The following is a 21,860-nucleotide window of genomic DNA, read 5'->3' on the forward strand; positions in this document are numbered from 1 at the left end:
TGTCAATTCATCTATACATATATACATTAGATCAGTCAACTCCACGTTTGACTCTGGGGGGGGGGGGATTGCCCCCCACGCCCCCCCCGTATCTCCGTCCATGGTGAGGATGGTAGTGATGATAGAGGAGTTATAATTGGGGATTCTATGGTTGGGGGAACAAGGTGTGCAGGGATTTCCTGGGTTTCGAGTGTTGTCTTCCAGGAAGAAGATTTCTTATGTTCAAAATGTTTTTGATAGGCGTAGGTTCAGGGGAAAGGTAGTCATATGGGTTAGGACTAACCTGGTAGGAGCAGATATTACTGAATATCTTACTGATTATAAGGATTTGTTGGTATTTGCTCTGGAGTGAGGAGGTTTATGATAGGCTGAGGTCAGGTTTTTACTCCCAGACCAGTTAGAAGGGAATATGGGGTAATCAGTGAAAATGATGAGAATATAACTGAGGAATTATGCAATACTGACTTGGATGGCTTCTTGATTAACAACACTTCATGGGGCAAATTAAAATGGGTTTTATGTTATATAGATATTTGACTGTTACAAATTTATTAATTATCAATTAATTCAAGAATTTAAGTTTAGGGGGAGACCGTGATTAGAGGAGATGGGTTCAAAATATCTACATCAATGTTCAGCAAAAAACAATTATTTACCATGATCTAAAAGAACCACAATCTCAACAAACAATATGACACAATAAATCGAGCAAAGCAACATTTCAATCAATTCCTTGAATTTTAATGAAAATTTAAGCTGTTATATCTAGGGCCCCCTATGGAATTATAAGAACATAAATAACACAATGAAATATCACTTGACATATATAGACATAAAATGAACAGCGGCATCTCTGTGTGAAGATTCTGAATATTTTTAGATTTTTATATCACCAGAAGGTGACTGAGCTAAGGGGGGGGGGGGTATATGAAAAAAGGTGATTTTAGTTTATGTTACCAGGACTGTCCATCAATCGAGATGACAGAAGATAACTCACAGGGTGGAGTTGTGACTGTTCTATGATGGAGGATGGCTGGAGATAACTCGCTTTCAGGGTATCGACTGTCCATAGATGGTGGATGGCTGGAGGTAATTCACGGGCGGTGTATCGACTGTCCATTAATGGTGAGTAGCTGGAGATAGCTCACGGGTGGCAGGGCCAACTTAAGAGCATCATGGGCCCTCTGGGCCAAGTGATTTTTCTGAGCCCTACCTGGCAAATTTTCAAAAAAATTCAACTTAGTTATTGAGTTACTTGACAGGCAGTGAGGCCACTGGGCTTATCATCAGGACACGGTCGCTGATCCATGGCGATGTCAGTCACAAAAATCTTTCCGTATGTGTCATAGATTTGATTAGTAGGAAGGGGGGGGGGACATCTCGACAGATGGTACAAAATCATTTATGAGACTCTCACATGGTTGGCTATGTTGTATTCTCCTTGCATAAACTTGGTGAGTCAGAACATGATAAACAGGAAAAATGCCTCTATTTCCAGGATTGTTGAGAGAGAGAAGGAGAACTTATTGGACATTTTATTTATTTTGGTTTACAGGGAGGAAGTGGCACAAGGGCCATGCAGACTCTTCGGTTCTCTCCCTAACAGGTTCATCTCTTCATGAAAAAGCCCTGTTTTCATCAGCTCCTCTCTCAATCTTCAACTTTTTGGCCCACCTGATAGGTCGTGGCGAGGGTCAAATGACCACATATACATCAGTGTATGATGTCACTTGGTCTCCACCCTTTCTTTCCCAAGAGCAGGAGGGGAGAATGTGTTTTCCCACATTTTTGCTGGACAGGAACTTTCATGTTCTAATCTATTAGAGTGTGGCAATGAATTTCGACGAAATTTTGAATTTAAGCTGAAATTACGTGCCAATTAATTTGAAATTTTATATTTGGGTTCCTTGAATTTTTTCCCATCTTTTGGTATCACTCATGTCCATAGTGAACAGAGTTAAGTGTCAAAAAATGAGGATTTACTTTTTTGAAACTATAATAGCACCACCAAACAATACAAGGTCATAGCTGCCAAGTCTCCTGAATTTTCCGGGAGTCTCCCGAATTTTAGCTTCATCTCTTGATTTCCTGAAAAGTTCTTAAATCTCCCGAATTTTTACGAAAATGAAAAAATCCCTAATTGTCCCTAAAAATTCCCTACTTCATCTGAAAAGAGTCCCCACTTCTGAAAACAATCCCTAAAGAATTTCTTGTGGGGCAAAACGTTTCTGTTTTTTTCCCCCTTTCGAAATGACGTCACACGTCGTAAATGGGGGATGTTGGATTGTTTTCCTTTTTTTTCCCCCTCTCCATACACGTGCGGGAACCGGTTGTTCCGACGCTATATGCAAATCGGTGGCGGAGTGTTCTCACCCTCGGGAGCACGGATATATAGACTGGTTTTTTTCTCTATATGTGAGATGTCTGTATGTCGGGATTCGATTTGTCTCTCCCTTTTGATTGCCGGCCGTATTTTCTGATGAACGTAAATGATCTTTTTTTTGCAACTTTTATAGAATAAAAGTTCGAGTTCAAAATGAACTTCCGATCGTTGTTTTTCTTTCTTTAGCTCAGTCGGCACGCTCTGCCCCCAACAGGGGAAGAGTGAGAAATTCCTTTTTTTAAGGAAGTTTTATACAAGTCCTCTGATGGTAACAAGAAAAGTTGTTTGTCTTATTATGCAGGGAAATAGCAGTCAATAGTCCTGGATAAGAATTGAAGATTATAGTGATGCGCATGTGGTCAAAACTTCCTCTTTTTTTTGGTGAAGTTACGTACATGAACAAAACATGAATACCGATAAGAAAAAAAAATTTGATCAATTTTAAAGATACTTATTCTCCCCGATGAATTTCCTTTCATCAAACGCCCCAGAAAAGGGCAGACTTTTTCTTTTTGTACAAGTTATGTTACGGACATAAACATCGGTCATGGTGGAAAGACTACTACTAAACCAGACATGCACCTCGTCCATATTCCTCTGCAGAACCTCTAACGAATTGGTACATGTTGATGTGTACGTGTAGTGAAATCTGGCGTGAAGTTTGTTTCTGTGTAATGCTTGTTATGCATGGTGGAAAGACTGACATCACCCATGTGAAGTCAAAAAACATCAAGCAAGTGTGACAAAAAGTCAGTGTTCTTCAAAAATTGATTTTTTTTATTTCCCTTCATCTTCTGATGATTTTGAGGTCATTCGCGCAGAATGTTTGTTTTCACATCGTTTCTGATTGAACACTATTTTTTTTACATCACCATTGAAGTTTTTGTCTCAAATTTCACTTGTTTTTTGCATAGGGATTTTATTCCCAATGGTTTAACTTCCATGTGTGTAAAATCCCTATTTTATTTGACTTCAATTTTTGAGTAGGGATTTTATTTCCAACGTTTTAACTTTTATGTGCGGAAAATCCATATTTTATTTGGAAAAATCCCTTTTGTATTTATTACGGAGTGGTTTTAGTATAAAATATATATGGGTCCGCACAAAAAATTCCCTAATTTTCATTTTCACAAGTTCGTAGCTATGCAAGGTGCTAATTAAGATGATTAATGAGTGTATGAGTAGTGTTCTTTAGTGTGGAACACAGATTTCAATAGTTGAATTTAATGTGTGATATGTGAATGTCAATAATAAAATAATAAAAAATGATACACGTCTTCAAATTCCATGGAATATTGTACCGTTAAATTGCATTCCCAGTTTAATTGTTTTTGTTTTCTGAACAATTAGTTCACTAGCAGATGACAATAAATTGAATGACAACTTTCTTTTCCACTTAAAACATTTATTAACAGTATTAAATTTTAGACTTAACACAAAAAACATTTTAAACTTGATTATCGCAGAGTGATAATTTTTCTTTTAGAGTTATTAGCACTGAAAGTTCAACAAAACGGAACGTTCTCACCAATTTGGTCCAACGAGATACCTTTCAAGACCTCTCCATCACGAGAAACACAACTTCTCGATTTGAATGTTCAGTCCCAGCACTTGGAGCATCTACTGGCGATGCGAATCCAGTTAGAACAACGTTAAAGAATCTAGGGAAGACGTAGTATGTCTCAAAGTTTAGCGAGATTGCATCATAAGCAAAAGACGTTGCCTCGATCTTTTGCATGGAGACTTTCATACAGGTAGCCAGATGGAGACCAGGAGAAGAAGCAGAATGACTCGAACAGCGCTGAAGCATGCCACTGGATCATCAATGCATGGTGACGGAAGAAATATGATTCAATGCGCTGTTCTTGGAACGAAGTGAGACAAAATGCCTCAGGAATGAAATGTGGTGAAATAAAATGCAATGCAATCATACTCAGCACACTTCTGGTATATAAAGAGAAATTTTCCCATCATCCATTATCACAGGGACGAAGCGGGGTGGAGGATTGGTGACACTGAAATTAACATGGATATTTTGACAGACAATTTCTTATGTGCATATTTTTACGAAATAAAACATTGCACAATTATGGCATTTGGAATCTGGAAACACTGAAAACATAACATTGAAGACCTGGCCAGGGTCTACAACATTGGGCCTATTGTAAATTGAGAAAATTGATGATAATATTGACCGTAAGAGTGGTCCATGGCCCACCATCGGCATGAAGGTAAATATTGCACATTTTAAGTATAATTATATTTCCAAATTAAAAACATATTGCACATTTATCACATTTTAACTGAGGTAGACGACAACTCATCACGAGGCTCCCACCAACGATCTGCGGAACCCTCATATTATACTATTGGAGATTTGCGAGCCCCTCATGTTACATTACATAATAATAGCACTTATGACATGAATGTATGTGTAGTGTTCTTTAGTGGGACACAGATTTCAATAGGGAGATTTTTATGTGTGCACATGTGAATACCATTAATGAGTGATAATTATAAGCATGCTTGCCCGGTATGCAAGAGGGCCTGGGTTCGAGTCCCGGCTGAGACGTGATGACTTTTCTTTCCGAGCTCACCTCAGCATAATATCCAGAAAATAACTGTTTCCTTGATATAACAATAATAATAGCATTTTCCTTCAACTTCCACGGAATATGTCAAAAATAATAACAACAATAATAATAACACTCTTCAGAGATGCCAGTGACGCGCTATAATGCGTTAAATACCCACAATTTCGAAAAAGGACACATAAAACTTTTGTGCATGCGTCTTCCGGGACGCGTTCTTTCCCAGTTCTAAGAAGAAGGAAAAAAGTAGAGAAAACCTCCCAACTTTTTTCCCTTTCTCTTTTTTTTTTTCCTTCCTTTTACCATGTATCATGATCGCGCTATCTTGACAAAGTGGTTTTACTACTTTGTCAAGGTCGCTTTGCATTTACTACTTTGTATACTGTACTGTATTGATATACACGCGGGTTGAATAAGATGAGGATATCTAGTTGCTTCCCTGAATGAGGGGCCATGTAATTGTCAAATTTTGGAGTTTTTATTTCCCTGTGGATTTTCTCCCTTCTGGTTACATACCGGAAATTACGGTACTTTCACGGGTATCTGCCGGCATTCAAAGACAGCGTCTATACGGCATAAATTCGCCTTGTTCTTACAATATTGTGAATGCACATTTTTTTTAAAAATCGTAAAGGATTGGAATGCTTTTTCAAATTGTAAAGCATTCCCGAGATCGTGGAAAAAACCGAATCTGTAAAAACTCTACCTTCAATATTCACAGTTTTGTCATCTAGCTGCTATGTGGTAATCACCATTTCGCATTGCGAAAATCATGGGTGTGTATGCAGAATCGGCTTTCAGAGGGGCACAAGGATCTAATTCTTCACAGAAAGTTTGGGTCACTAACACTTGAAAACAATTTTAAATTAACATATAGTATAAAAGAAATTATTTTATTCCAATATTTTAATTCTCTACAAAAATATTTTTAATTTTTGATCTGGGGGGGGGGGCACTATAAACCCCCCCAAATTTTGCTTCTGGTGAAAGTCTGAGTTTGGAACTCGCGATTGTGCAATGGTAATCTGCTAAAAATGTGATTTTCTAAGATTTTCAAATTTTGAGTTGCCTATTCCTTTGAAAAAAACTTCTGGTTGCCAAAGCGATCACACAGACCTACAACACAAATATGTATACATTAAACTTCAAATAAATCAACATCGCCATGGCTTAAATTCATTAATAGTAGGAATTTAAAGAAAATTCTAACAGACCAATCGGATAGCTTCATTTTGCAAGCAGCCAATCAGGTTGTTGCAAAAGACTTACACACAGAGACTTTGCTTCATTCTTGCCATGACGTTTGACTTGAACAGACGTATTGTTTTTTCGTTCCGCTGAGCAACCGAAATTGAAGATTTGGTACTCAATCCAAGTGGGAAACTCTGTCAGCGTGATACTCTTATCCTCTGAAGATGACACCCATTGTGTGTTGAAATGCATTAGGAATTTTTTAGTATTTCCTGGTATTTGCCTTATTTGCTGACTATTTTTTTAGTATTATTAGGCAAAGTCATCTACTCTTCCATCTACTGTATTTGTATGTAATACACATATGTGTGAGGTATTACAAGTTCTTATCGATAGTTATAAGTTTTATAGGTATTATAGGTTCTTATTGTTAAACACCAAGGTGGAAGGGGAATGCTTCTCTGCTAAAGATATTGGTCTTTTTCACCATCTGAAAAAAATACAAGAGACAGGTTTTGTTACTAAAATGTATTTCATAACCACATGTCATTCTTAATGACATGACACATGCCACTATTACTGATCTTCCAGCAAGACAATGATTGTAAATATCGCTCAAAAGTTATTAGACATTAAAAATACAATGCCACAACAGGCAAAATGCCCAATGAGGTGGCTGAGTAAAAGATGACCATAACAAAAATATGGATGCCATATATTTCAAAAACACAGCAATTACAAAAACTAGAAATAGAATATATACATGAAAAAACATTATAGCTTACCCCTGCGGGTAGTAAATTTTAACACAATTGACACGTTTGAAAAAAAATATGATAAACATGTTGGGGTAAATTGAGAAGCTATCCATACTTAGAATAAGACAACTATGAATACATTTTATGGGCATTTTATAATATTTTATCATGTACATATATATTTTTTATAGTTTTGGTGATTGCATTTTAATTGGGATGCTGTAATATATGACATCTATCTTTGTTACGGGCATCTTTTTCTCAGCCACCTCATTGGGCATTTGTGCTGCTGTGGCCTTGTATTTGTGTATACGATGCCCATAAAGAATACTTATGGTTGTCTTATTCCAAGTATGGAGGGCGCGGTACCCAGGTCGATAAGATACTCACCTAAAGTACCAAAGTATGTTAAGAGGTGTCGTGAGTTCGATACCCGGTTCATCCTTGTCAGATGAACCGGGTATCAACAAAAACGACAACATGACTGGAGAAATAATTGCTATCGCAGGGAGTCCCCCGTCGATGGGTGTAAAAAAAAAATCCAGACACTATCAATTTCACCGTATAAGCCGCACTTCGCGATATCTGTCGGGATTTCCGTTTGTCACCGCAAGTGGTTTGTGACGTATACCAAGATCAATGGAGATCAATAATTTGGAAATTCATTTAATTTTCTGAAAAGCAAAGGATTCAGGGTTGCCTTTTTATGGTATTTATCGCTTTTTCTATCCGCCACAAACATTGCGATTCCGTATGATTTTCTTTGAGAATTTTTTGAAATTGTTTCTCACTCAAGTTTCAAATAGACTTTAAATGCCAAATAATATTGCACAAAGTTAGACCGTATCATGAAGATCTTAATTTAAAATTTTCAAGGTTTTTCGAAAGCAGTGTAATAGTAGAGAAATCTTTTAATTCATACATATAAATTTACATGTCTTGACAGCCTAATTCACTGATTCATCGCCGAGCCGCAACCACTGAAGCTCAGGCCCAAAGCCAGAAATTTCATTCAGAGGGGGGACAAAGTGGTCAAATAATATATATTTGGCCATGTTTTCCCTTATTTCAATCATTTTCTCACATTTCGAAGGGACCGGATCCTCAATCTCCCCCTCTCACTATAGCCTTGCTGAAGCTATAAACATAAAATTCTGTCAGTAGTTTTTTTTATATTGTTGAGACTCTCAAAAAAATTTCTCAAAATTCAACCTCTAAGTTGGAATTAAAGAAGAATTTACAGATTACCAAATCCACGCTAGTGAAAACGCGTGTAAAAGTTAGTTCCTTTATTCATGGATATTCCCCCCACTTTTGAATCATTTTGTACTTCACTATAGACAGAACCCTTTCAACCCGTGTACACGGGAAAGTGTTGTTCTTGGGGGGGGGGGAAATTAGCCCATAGACGAGAATAACGGTTTATATGTTACTGCCCAAGCCCGAAATTGCCCACTTCGGGAACTGACTAGCCCAGTTGACCCTTCCAATGTCCGAAATACGGGCTTTGGTCAGCCTTTGTATATCGATCCCTATGGTTCGAGGTTATCGCCACATTGGAGTATTTTTTGTGACAGTTATGGCGATTTATAATTAGCTGTGGCAACTCTAGTGGAATCAACTCTCTAAGGAATCTGAATATCGATATCTTAGTGATCCAGGATCGCATGTAGGGCCTGGCGAAAGCCTGTAATTCGGACATTGGCCGGGTCCACTGGGCTGGCCAGTTCGGGAATTGGCCAACTTCGGGCTTTGACAGTAACTTATATGAATATATTTATGCATATGCGATCATCACTCGATATAACGACCCCCTCGTCCCTTCAAAATGGACATCATAGTGGGAGGGTCGTTGTATCGAAAATAAAATATATATGATTGTCGTTCTATGAAAACATTTGGGTCTTATCCCACTATATATATATATATATATATATATCGACTGGCCGATAATTAAATTACACACATGATTCCTTGTGAAAAACTAATGTCAAAAAGTGTTTTTTCCGTTTTAGGATCAGAATATTAAATGTATTATAACATTTTGAACTTTTGTGGTAGTAGGTACATTGTAACGTTACAACGTACCATTTTTGTAATGGCCACTTAGGCGCCACACAACCAACGAAAGTTAAATTCTTCCCCAGCGGAGGGTGGCGGGCTTTTTGAAAATGAACTGAAATATTCAATCACGTTAGAAGCCAAGTTCGATTGTCTTCTTTCACGATTGGCACTTGTCCTCTTCGTGAGGATTAATATTATAACCTTGTTATTACGTAATAAATTTGATCACTATAGAGGCAAATTGATCACCAGATTTGTAGTGTTTGCCAAATAAAATTTTTTTTTGAAGAATGGTTTTCCCAAAATCGAGACTTTAAAAATTTGATTTAATAGTGAAGGTGAAAAAAATATCACATTTTGGCAATTAAGTCTCGATTTTGGGAAAACAATTTTTCAAAAAAAAAATTCATTTGGCAAACACTACAAATCTGGTGATCAATTTGCCTATATAGTAAATAAATTTGTTTTATTCATCAACGTGTGATCTGATGAAAACGGATATATAAATATTGTGCTCCCTTTTTTTTTTGTTATGCTTTTGTTTTCATCAGATCACACGTTGATGAATAAAACAAATTTATTGGGGGGGGGGGGCTCAAATGGACTCAGCCTCTAGATTCCGGCGCTTATGAGCCTACGTGAGAATTGGGAACTTCTTGAGCATTTTTTCAGATGTCATTTCATTCATCTGCACATTTATAAGGAGGTGGTTTCCCCGAGCCTCTCTCAGCAGAGACGGACCTCAGGCTCTCGCCGTTCTAGGCACTTCTCATTTGGCTGCCCCTATGAAAAATGCTCTTATTATTCGTTTCCTTAATTTTCCCCCCAGAAATCATGTTCCCCCAGCTGTAAATTTTCAAAATGAAAAAGACATTTCTTAGTAGTTATTCTTCTAAATATGGTTTTGAGAATTGGGCTTCATACACACACTCATGACATAAATGGAGATCCTGTAAAATGTTTTATGTAACTATTTTTTCTTCGCCTTAAAATTGGGAAAATTTGTGTGTGCGTATTGCAGAATTACAATCAAAAGCTGTAGCACGCGCAACCGTTTCCTGCCCCTGCCAGTTAGGCTGGTATCTTTGCCCCCCCCCACATTGCATTATAAAGTATGCAGAACAAAAATTATGCACAGTCGTCCCGAGCCCCAGTGCTGGTACCCTTGTAGGAGCCATGATGGCTCCAAAATACTCAAGGTCATACGCATTGCCCTAGCTAGTTCATTTGTTGAAGGAAGCCCTGACCAGGACCGTCTCAATAGCATGATACCCCCCCCCCCCGGGACAGGGCCACAACTAGGATTTTAGCCACCCGGGGCAAACATGATTTTGATGCCTCCCGAACTTTGAAATTCGATAACTTTGCGAGAGTGTTCATTGTTCTCACCTAAAACTGCTGCCCCCTAAATTTTTCCGCCCGAGGCAGTTGCCTCCTCCCACTTTGCTAATTCTGGCCCTACCCCGGGCAAAGGGGTTTTGTGGGTTTTTTTTGGGGGGGCCCCCACTTGATTAGAAACACCTGATAACCAATTTACATTCTAAATGCCGAAAATTTTGACCAGATCTCATTGTCACACACACACACATGAGGCCCTTCCGTATATTTTTTTACATTATAAAATTGGTGAATTACTAATAAATGATGAAAATTCTCTCATTTTCATGATGATTTACGTACCGAAAAAAATCATTTCAAAATTGACTTAAAAACTGAAGAAATAATTTCAACTTATTTCAGCGTATTTTTTATTAATTTGACAATACACAAATATACATATGAAATTGAGCGCGCGCACACAAACAATAAAGACATCTGTGTGGCCCCAAGGGACAATTGTCCTTCCAAGAAGACTATAAGATTTATATCTTCTCTGTTTACACAAGCAAAATAAGAGAGAAAAATAATTAAAAAAGAAAGAATAATAATAGTAAAAGTAATACAATGAGTGATACATATATATACATATTTTTCACTTCTTTTGAATATTTCTATTTTTTTAGCCGCCAATTTGAACCAAAGTACATTACAATGTTATTAGGTTTTTTATTTGCATGAAGACATAAAGCAATGAGATAAAATTTATCAGAGAAAAAATATAAAATAGACGATTGTAATTTCACAATTATGAAGGTTTTGCAAAAAGTTCAAGAATTATATATATTGTAGGTGATTCAGTGTGCAAGACATAATTTATGTGATAGTGTCTAGATATGCTATTAGCTGGGCATGTGAAAATGAAATAGAACAATCAAAACATTTCATAATGCTAGGAAATATCATTTTGATTATTTTAGACGTTTTTACATTTTGATATATTTCATAATTTGTTAGTGTTGTTAGTTTTTTGGTACTCTGATTGTAAAAAATTCATGATTTTAGGTGCATTGAAAGAGAAACTTTTCTGGAAGAGATGTTTTTTAGTTTTTGGTATTTGATATTCGTTTTTAAGTCTTACCAAGGTTCTATTTGTTTTTCTCTGTAACCATTCGTTGTTTCTTGTTAAGAAGTTTATCATTCTGTAAATATATAGCTGTCTCATGTTAAATATATAGCTATTTATATTATTATTGTTTTCACAATATGTGTCCATTATCATACTTCTTATTTTATTATATATGTTGCTTAGTTTTTCAATGTTAGTTTGGTATGCACCTCCCCAAGCACATAAGCCATAGGTTATTATTGAGAAAACCCAAGCATAGAAAATATCTTTTAGAAAGTCTGCATCTATTACGTACTTCAATCTATATATCAGGATTGTGTGTAATCTAAGTTTTTTGACAAGTTTGTTGCAATGAGCGCTCCATTTTAGGTCATCTTGAATGATTATTCCTAGATATTCATACTTGTAAACTCTTTCTATGAGTTCACAATTACAGTTATGTTGTTCCTGTGGGTGACAGCTATGGATTTTAAACCCGCAAGGGTAAAAGGCTTACATCCCTGGAGGGACAGAGTCTGGGCCGTGACTGGTTTGTCAGCTATGGATTTTAAGGTGAATTTCAGTGTCATCATGAATGCTTCATGTTTTTATGCATTGATATTTTGTTTTACTAATGTTTAATTTAAGTTTATTTTTTGTCATCCACTGATTGATATTTCTAAGGTCATTTTCAGTTTTTATTAAGAGATTAGTTATATCGTCGTCATCTATATATAATGCTGTATCGTCTGCAAAGGAGATTAGCTGTCCGTTCAGGTGCATTTTGCAAAAGTCATTTATATCAATTAAAAATAATGTGGGACCCAACACTGATCCCCGGGGAACACCTTTTGTGGTAATCACTCATTTTTTTATTTATAGTAACAGCTTGGTGTCTATGTAAATAATAAGTTTTGAACCATTCAAGTACATTTCCCCTGACTCCAGCCTTATGTAATTTTACTGTCAATGTATTTAAGTTTACGTTATCAAATGCTTGCTTTAAATCCAGATAGACTATTATGAAATATTTGTTATTATTATAACCATTATTTAGATAATTACAGACTTTTAATATAGCCATTTCATTATTTTTGTTTTGCTGGAATCCATACTGGTTGCATGCAATAAAGTTGTTATGGTTTAAGAAGCTAATTAGTTTCCCATTCATATGTTTTCAATAACTTTTGAAAATATTGGAAGAATTGAGATTGGTCTGTAGTTAGCCATATTGTTAGGATCTCTTTTTGTAGATTGGATGTACGAGGGAGAACTTAAGTTCATCGTAAAAATGACATTTACTTACTGAAGAATCAATTAGGTTTTTCAAGAGAGAGATATCAATGTGGTATAGTGCAATAATTTTCAAAATTTTTGGTGTTAGCTCGTCATACCCACTTAATTTATGCTCATTTAAATCATTTATTAATTTTTTCAAAGTGGGTATTTCTATTTCCATGCTGACCATTGAATTTGAAACAGTCATTGTCATCTTCATACATGTGTTCATTATCTTCTCTATCCAGGTTTCTTGTAATAAAGTCTATGTTAAATTCATTTGCCAATATTTTTGAGTCTTGGTGATTTGGAAGAATTTTATTTCAATTATTTTTGTTGAGTACAAAGTTGTTTATATATTTCCATTGTTTTCTTTTGTCTTTATGACATTCAAAAAATTTTTTTTTTTTGATATTCACATTTGGCTTGCTTAATTTGGTTTTTCAGTGTCTTATCATAGTTTTTGTATTCCATTTCATATGTAATTATGCCTGGATACTTTTTGTATTTTTATATAATTTTTCTTTGATGTTTATTTTTTTTATGAGCTCTTTTGTAATCCATTTATTTTTACCTGTTGATCTTTTTGCCTTTTTTCTAGTCCATAGGTTTGAGTTAAGTGTTATAATATCTAGAAAGCGTTTATATTTTTGATGGACCAACTTCTCATCACAGACGTTTTTAAAAGAGATATTTGATATAAAGTTTTCAAATTTATTATCAATTATGGTTTTAGTACATTCAATATTATTTGTTACTTTTTTTATATCTTGAAAATCAATGTATCCTAATATTAGATAATTTCAAATTTTCAAATTTCCTTTATTTAAGATTTTTAAACACAGTTACAAAACATTTAGGGGCTAAGCAAGCTTGTGAGCCCACAAAACAGTATCTGATACATATCTGTCGGCATAAATAATGAGAGAAAAAAAGAAAGAAAAAAACACACATATACACTGCTCAAAACAATTAGGGGAGCAAGCAAAAAAGTGAAGAAAACTGTGCGAGACAGCCACGTATTGGCATACAATGGATAGCACACACGTATCAATGCGCAATACAGAAAAAAGACGTTAAAAAAATTTGGAATTAAGCTTTAATTCTTTGAAAATATGGAAAAAACATGAAAAGATGGTTTAGGGCAACAATTTGGTTACATGTAAACGATAAAAAAAGTACTGTTTAGACATGATGCATGAGTTTTAATAGGGCGTGTGGTCTCTTCGAACAGCTAAGACTGCTGCACACCTGTTTGCCATGGATGCGATGAGGTTATAGATCAGACTTTGGGGAATACTGTTACACTCCTCAAGAAGTGCAATCTGCAAGTCTCGGACAGTAACAGGCGGCCTTGGTCGTGCAGCAATGCGTCGTCCAAGCATGTCCCAAACAGGCTCGATTGGATTCAGGTCAGGAGAGCACGCTGGCCATTCCATACGCTGTATTGTTTCAGCTTCAAGCATGTTCTCCACCAGATGAGCTCTATGCGGTCGGGCATTATCATCCTGGAAAACAAAGGAATCTCCAATGGCTCCATCGTAAGGGATGACATGAGGTCGCAGTATCTCATCTGCATACCTTCGGGACGTCAAAGTGCCATTCCGAATGATATGCAGGTCCGTACGTCCGCCTATGCTGATTCCACCCCATACCATCCAACCAGCTCGTCTGTATTGTGACCTTTCACGAACGAATGCGGGGTTATTTCGAGTGCCCCTGTCCCTCCATACCAGAACACGTCGGGTGTCACACTCCAGACTGAATCGGGACTCGTCTGTAAACAGCACTTGGCTCCAATCATGTTGCTCCCAATCTCGATGTTCAGCAGCCCATCTTCTTCGGGCCGCACGGTGGCGTGGGGTCAATGGAATGCAGACCATTGGCCTACGTGCATAAAGCCCTCCCTCATGAAGCCGATTACGTACTGTTTGGCTGGACACCCTTCGTCCTGTTGCCAAGAGCAACCATCTTTCAGCTGCGTAGCATTCTTTGTTCTGTTTCGACGGGCTGTTAACCGTATATACCGGTCATCAGTTGCTGTAGTGGCGCGTGGCCGACCTTGCCCTGGTCGACGTCTAACATTTCCTGTTTCTTGGAATCGATTCCACAGCCTTGCAACAACACTTCTGGCGACTCCAACAGCGTCCGCGACACTACGTTGTGTTTGTCCGGATTCCAGTCTGCCTATAACACGCCATGCCATGGATTCCGGTAAATCACATTGTTGAGACATCCTCAAGTCACCTTGTCTCAAAAAAAAATACTGCGCAATCAAATTTCACAGTTACGGCAGTAAAACAGACGTTTCTGCAACATCCCGATTTCTGCCCTTATCTCCTTTTTCTGGTTTTTGACGTCATGAACTTTGATTTGCATATGAAGTTTTCTTCTTCCGTTTCCTGCTAGGCTTTAAATTATGGATGATTCATTTTATGTTATTTATCGGTATACATCTTAGCGTAATTTTGTTAAAACCATGTGCTCCCCTAATTGTTTTGAGCAGTGTATATAGCACCAAGAAACAAGTGCATTAAATTTTTGTGTAGTATTTTTCTTCGTTCTATAAAAAACATGATCAATACACGTGCCTCCTACTTCAGTTTCTCTAGTAATAGATTCCTGTAAGGACACAAAGCCACCATCAGCCATTATATCTAAGTAATTAGAGATTTTGTTACTATTTTTTGTATATATTTCAGAATTTTTGACTTTTTCTAGAGATTTCTAGTCATATTCTGGGGTGTTTAATGCATATTTTGGTATTTTAAGTGCACATTTTGGCATTTTAAGTGCACTATTTGTATTTTAAGTGCACTATTTGTATTTTAAGTGCACTATTTGTATTTTAAGTGCACTATTTTTGCATTATTAAGTGCATATTTTTGCATTATTAAGTGCATATTTGCATATTTTACCACTTTCTTAGTGCATATAATCTGGGCTCTAGTAATAACAATCCATGGATACAGGCGATCATGGGAGCACCCACCCCAATATCAAAGATGTGTGCAGGTGATCTAATATACATGTGCATATATGTATTGGCACCATCATCATCTGGGTATCCCAGGCCTCCAAGTATATCTCTGCTTATGTAATACAGACATCTTGAGATGCCTGATATGTTACTAACTGCATCATTTGTGATCATACATTACAAACATTTTCTGTTTTAGTATGATCTATTGCCCCTTAAAATTTGTTCAGCTATTTCAGAAATGCCCAGTATATAAAACAATGAGGAATGAAATCTCTTCATTTTTGTAATTTGTATGCACCTGAACTTGAGTGGCTGAAGTCCTTTGAGCCCCCAATAGTTCATGAATATACTATCAGCCAGAAGTCCCCCATGTATGCCCTTGAATCCTGTATAGTACAGAATGCCTTGGAACCCTGAGCCCTTTGTAAGGTTTACTTCTTATTAGCTCCTCTGCTTCAACCATGTACAGTTTGCAAAGATTTCAACATTACCACTCAAGAACTGATATTTTGCAAATGTCTGAAAGTATCTAACTCATTAGAATTATAGCAGTAGAAATATCAGCATAATAGCACAAAGACACACCAGCAACCAGGAGTTCACTTCAAAAAAATTACTAATATCATAATCAATGGCATACTGTTAACAAATTTTAATTTTTTAATTCAGTCTGCTGAATATGTTATTTCAATAAAAGATAAAACACTGTATATATTTACAAGAATTCATTAATTTCTTTTAAAGCTGCTGGATTAGGAAATGCTATGTCAGATGTTGCAGGAATAGGGTAAGTATTAGCATTTTTTAGCGATAAAATTCTTTCATATACAGGGTGTCTGTAATTGAAGTAATCATGTTCTGAGCTGTCTACAGGCTTGACTATAGTTCATTTCAGGTTAACTTTGCAGTGAGGAGAAAGGTAGAGAGTGTATTATTTTGCCGCAAAATATAGTTCCCATACATCGGAGGTTTACGATGATCCTTTATGCAGAATATTTCAATTTTTTCTATGGTTTTGAAAAAAATACTGAAAAAATATCGTTTTGAACCGATGTTTAATCGTTTAAAATTTTAAATTAGAAAAAATATTGGTTACCATTATCGAAAATCCATAGCAGCGGCAACAACATTCTGGCGCGATATCCTAGAAATTTTCTCCGCCAATATATATATCACTGTCGTGCTTTTTTCGTTACACCAAATTATATATACTGAAATATACACTGCTGGCCACCCAAATTGCAACACCAAGGAAGACAAGAGATATCGCAACAATATTTATTTTGTAGATAACATGTTGACCAAGCATCAAATGATTAAATTTATAGACTTCTGTGAAGTGTGGTTCCTGCCAAAATCAGTAGCCAGAGTAGCCGCCATTGTTGGAGATCACCGCTGCCACACGCCTCGGCATTGATTCAAAGAGACTTTGGATGTGTTCTTGGGGTACAGCAGACCAAGCAGCTTCCACGCGTTGCCAAAGTTGATCTGGTGTGGCAGCTGGGGATGTAATCTGGGTCAATCGTTGAGCAACCATGGACCACATGTTTTCTATCGGCGAAAGATCCGGAGAGCGAGCTGGCCAGGGAAGCAATTCAATCTGGCGATCGACGAAGAACCTTTGGACAATGCGTGCCACGTGTGGTCGAGCATTATCCTGTTGAAATATGGCTGTGGGCAAGCCCTGAAGGTAAGGAAGGGCAAATGGCTCCAACACCTTGGAGATGTAGCGCTGGCTTTTTAAAGTACCAGCAATGCGTACTAGAGGAGTGCGAGAGTGATATCCAATACTGCCCCATACCATAATACCCGGTGCAGGACCAGTGTGGCGGTGCATAACGCAGCTGTTCAGCATCCTCTCTCCACGGTGTCTCCAGACTCGAATCCGACCATCGTGGTGTTGCAGACAGAAGCTTGACTCGTCAGTAAAGACAATTTCATTCCATTGTGCCATCCACATCCTTCTTTCATCGCACCATTGGCGGCGGAGATATCTGTGGTTCTGCGTCAAGGGTAGATGAAGCAATGGACGTCTTGCGGACAGACCACTCTGCTGTAAACGGCGTTGAATGGTACGCGCAGACACTGGATGATGTGGTACAGACTGAATGTGCTGTGCTATGGTTCGTGATGTGGCTGAGCGATCCATCACTGCCATACGCACAATACGCCTGTCATCACGTGAAGTGGTGCACTGAGGTGGATGCAATCGAACACGTCGGTCCGTTGTACCCTTGCTCCTGCATCCAACGATCACATATCCGCATTACAGTTGTTTGGTTTCGTCCAACACAACTACCGATTTCTCTGAAAGATAATCCACAATCTCGGTAGGCCACTATCCTTCCTCTGTCGAACTCGGATACTTGATCAAAAGATGATCGCTGTTTTCTACGAGGTATAATTGATCGTTTTTTTGAAAAAACCGCAAGAAAAACACAATTGCCGTACTTCAAATCGTCGAAATCTCCAAGCCTTAAATAGCGCTTTGAAGTGGCGTCACAGGCGCGCGTGATGTGCGTCTGCGCTGAAATTCTAATCATTTGCATATCTCACCTCCGCTAATGCATGTTGTAAATTTCATATTATTTGCATGCTTCCTTCAGGGTGTTGCATTTACGGTGGCCAGCAGTGTAAATAGAATAAATCATAAAGAAAATTTATACAAAAAATACAAAAAGTACCCAAATACGTATTATTTCATACGAGCAAGAGTACAAGGAATATTATAAAGAACTCAAAAAGTATATTAGAAAAATAAAACAGGAGTATATTAGAGATACTATTAGGAAATGTGAGAATAACAAAAAAATGTGTGTGTGCAATTGAAATGTATCAATCACAATATACTGAATAAAAATGCAAAGCAAAATATAATTACAATCTCTGATAACCATAAAACATTTAGCAACGAAATTAACGAAGACTTTATTACAAGAAACTTGGAAGAAATAGAATTAAGCACAGTTTGTGATTGTGAAGATGAGCAAACAATAACTAATGCCAACAGCTCTAATGTATTTCTTCGAAATTAACGACATTATATCAGAATTAAAAACTAATAAAGCAAGAGTGGATATGACCACATAACTCATAAGATGATGTACATACATATTTTACATCGCTATTCTCGGTTGAATTTTTCATAACGATACAATTTTCTATTCAGTTTTACATGCAGTTATAGGCTTACATCAATGAGAATATTCAATAAGTTTTTTTCTCCCGAAAATAGGCTTCAGTGAATTCAGATATTCACTCGTAGATAACAGGAAGTGTTTCTCTTCCACAAGAGCCGTCGATACCGTTGTGAGAGGCTCTTTATGGGTGCAGAAGTTTTTGGTTTTAGATGCTCCTTTTTTTAATTATTTATTTCTTGCCACCTTCTTGGGAGAGTATAGTGGTTGTTGAATACCCTATTGTCAATCACTGAGAGTGTTGACACGAGTCATAACTCACACGAATGCCATGTTCCATCCAGCAGGGCCACCTGTTTCTCCAGATGCCCCTTGCCTTTTTCTCTTCAGATAAAATAAGTGAGGGGGGCACAGTTGGTTAGGCTTTCATCTTTTATGTGACAGTTATATCTCTCTTTTCACGCTAAAACCGTTCTCTATCTCTTCCTTTCTTGAATACAATTCTCCCTGTAAACAAAACTCGATAAGAATCATCCATAATAACCCCATGAGCGGGCACATCAACGTAACAAAAGACTAAAACTCGTGAAAACAAGTGTCATCGATGTGATGTGTATACCGTTCGGGGAGGGGGGATGAGCAATGGAAATTTCGGCAAGAAAAGTGAGTAAAAAAATTCTAAACTTTTCCGTATTATTATTTGGTGCTATTACTGCATTTTCACGTGAAAACAGAATTAATCTGCTTGTTCTTAATTTCTTTTTTTTTTTGATTGGCTTCAAAAATTTTATTTAATGTGCATTTTTTTCATATAAATTGAAAAAAAAATTAAAAATCCCCAAGTGTTTGAGAGCCATGGTTAATATACAGTATTTTAAAATTATACGTTGCTTTCGTATTATTGTTTTGGAATTTTTTTTATAAATAAATTTCAGCTAAGAAGGAAGGGAAATATTGCAGAAAAATATTAATATGTTTTTCGAAATTTTTTTAGTGTTACTTACGGTACATCAATATGAAGAGTAAGTGACACGCTGATGTAATATAATTATTTTTCTAAATATTTAAACACTTTCTAATAAAAAAAAAAATTATTTCAAAACCTCACTTTAATTTCTGAAAGTATCGGCACTGGTTTCTTTTTTTTTAATTCTATAATTATTACTAATTTACTGTGCAATTTTTTACACTGATTACGTTACACGTAAAAAAAGATTTTTCTCATTGGCGAGAATCGGCCATACCTTACCAATCTCAAAGCCGTGCATCGATACATTAGTTAAGAGGCTTTCGTTCCCATAGTAACGAGTGAGGCGGTTCCCTCGTAGCTTCCCCTTCACTGCAAAGTTAACCTGAAACGGACTATAATCAGAAAAATATGAAATTTTAAGAATGTCTTAATGGAATATTAAACTTTTTCAAAGCCCCTTTGCAGACAGAAAATCATTGTACAGCTTTTAGTGCATAATGGCTGTTTTCATAAAATAGTTTCACTAGCTAGGCACATTCCTGGTAACTCAATTAAAAATTTTAAGCTTTTGGAATCATTTTTGAGCCCACACTTTCATGAGTGTGTGACAAAAAGGTCTGCATTGAGTAACATCTGTGGTTGGGTACAAGAAAAATTATTGTTCCCCTTCTGTGAAGGCCGGATTGAGTTCCAATGGGTATTCTCTCAGTCGTATTTTTACAGATTCCAATAGGGCACGGTAGTCCAGGTTAATAAGATACTTGCCTAAAGTACTGAAGGATGTTTAGAAGTGTTAAGAGTTCCGTAAACCAAATTCATCTTTGTCAGAATCTTTCCTGATACAGAGGCACAAAAGAAATGGTGACAGCATGACCACACAGAAAAAGATTGATACCGCAGGGAGCCCCCCCACTGAGAGGTTAGTGCACCAAGTTGGTCAGCACTAACCTCTCGGGGGGTGTATTGTGATAGGCCTCCTTGTGGTGCACTCTGGGTAATGCCAAATCTATCACACGTCATTGTCATCGCTTATTTGTCCTCATATACTTCACCTCCAATAGCCCAGATTACATGTTTATTTTTACACATCTTGCAGTACATGTCTTGCGTCTCGTTTTGTCCTGTACATGTTTTTGTCTTTTGTGTCCAACCCCTCATTGTGGGCCCCGCTCAGGTGTCCTCCCAGACGGGGCATTGCTTCTAGCATATGCTCTATGCCTGATGCGCTAGCTTTGGCCTCGGGTTCAGCCGAAACGGGAGGCTTGGATTAGCCCGGTCCAGGTCAATCAGCTGTGGTCGCCTCGGTGGCTGAAGGGGTTACATTACTGGGCAGGTAGAGGGGCCGGGCCTGCCGGACGTTGTTGAGGTTTGTTGGTGCTGCTTCATGACGATCTTGGATCTTGAACGCGTCTACTCGCCTGTTTCGGTGGTGTATAGCTCCCACCTAATCTGACGTTGCTACTAACCTTCATTGGTTACGTGTGCGCGTCCCCTCGTAGGGCTCCATGGTTGGCATGGTGGGTGGGAGTGGAACAATACCCATTTAAATATGGGAAAAATTCAAAATGCACCAAAACGTCAAAGAACAGCTTCAAATCAAACACACGTCAATGTAACTGCTTCAAATTCATCAACTGTCTCATTTTACTTTCTGCACTCTTCAGATGCCGAAAAACAGCTGGCCAAAGTATCATCATTTCTAATAGATAAAGCTCTCTATGGCACAGTTGGTACCTTAAAATCAGTGAAGGCCCTTCGTTCAGGAGACCTTCTCATCGAAACTAACACATCCAAACAAGCCGAACTCATTCAAAAGCTCACATCTCTCGGAGACATTTCAATAACGGTCAAAATCCACCCCACGTTGAATTATTCACGTGGTGTTATTTCAGATACTAACTTAATTAACATGGATGAAGAAGAACTGACACAAGAGCTGGCGTCTCAAGGCGTAACATCAGCCAAACATATTATGAGCCGCAAAGATGGCAATCCAGCTCCAACACGTAATATAATTCTCACATTCTCTTCACCAACGTTGCCGAAAGATATCAAAATAGGTTTTTATAACCTCAAAATC

General features: G+C 37.4%; 1 protein-coding gene across 5 annotated transcripts in view; it reads left to right on the top strand.

Annotated features, from left to right (window-relative positions):
* Positions 1–21,860, top strand: part of LOC149084774 (transmembrane protein 65) — a 102,094-nt gene that overhangs the window by 48,727 nt on the left and 31,507 nt on the right. For 2 of the 5 annotated variants that reach the window (XR_016192757.1, XM_089232518.1), the window contains exons 4-5: positions 15,294–15,351; positions 16,418–16,460. Coding sequence is in view for 4 of the 5 variants with exons in the window: in XM_089232518.1 (XP_089088644.1) it covers positions 15,294–15,351; positions 16,418–16,460 (101 nt within the window). In the remaining variant the exon portion in view is untranslated. Of the gene's footprint in view, positions 1–12,107; positions 12,269–15,293; positions 15,352–16,417; positions 16,461–21,860 lie in introns of all 5 variants that reach the window. The other 3 variants (XM_089232516.1, XM_089232519.1, XM_089232517.1) reach the window with 2 other exon arrangements.

The sequence above is a fragment of the Pholcus phalangioides genome, unplaced genomic scaffold, assembly GCF_987345545.1.
Source record: "Pholcus phalangioides strain wild (caught in Gottingen) unplaced genomic scaffold, Ppha-v1.0 ptg000007l_1, whole genome shotgun sequence".
Classification (NCBI taxonomy): Eukaryota; Metazoa; Arthropoda; class Arachnida; order Araneae; family Pholcidae; genus Pholcus; species Pholcus phalangioides.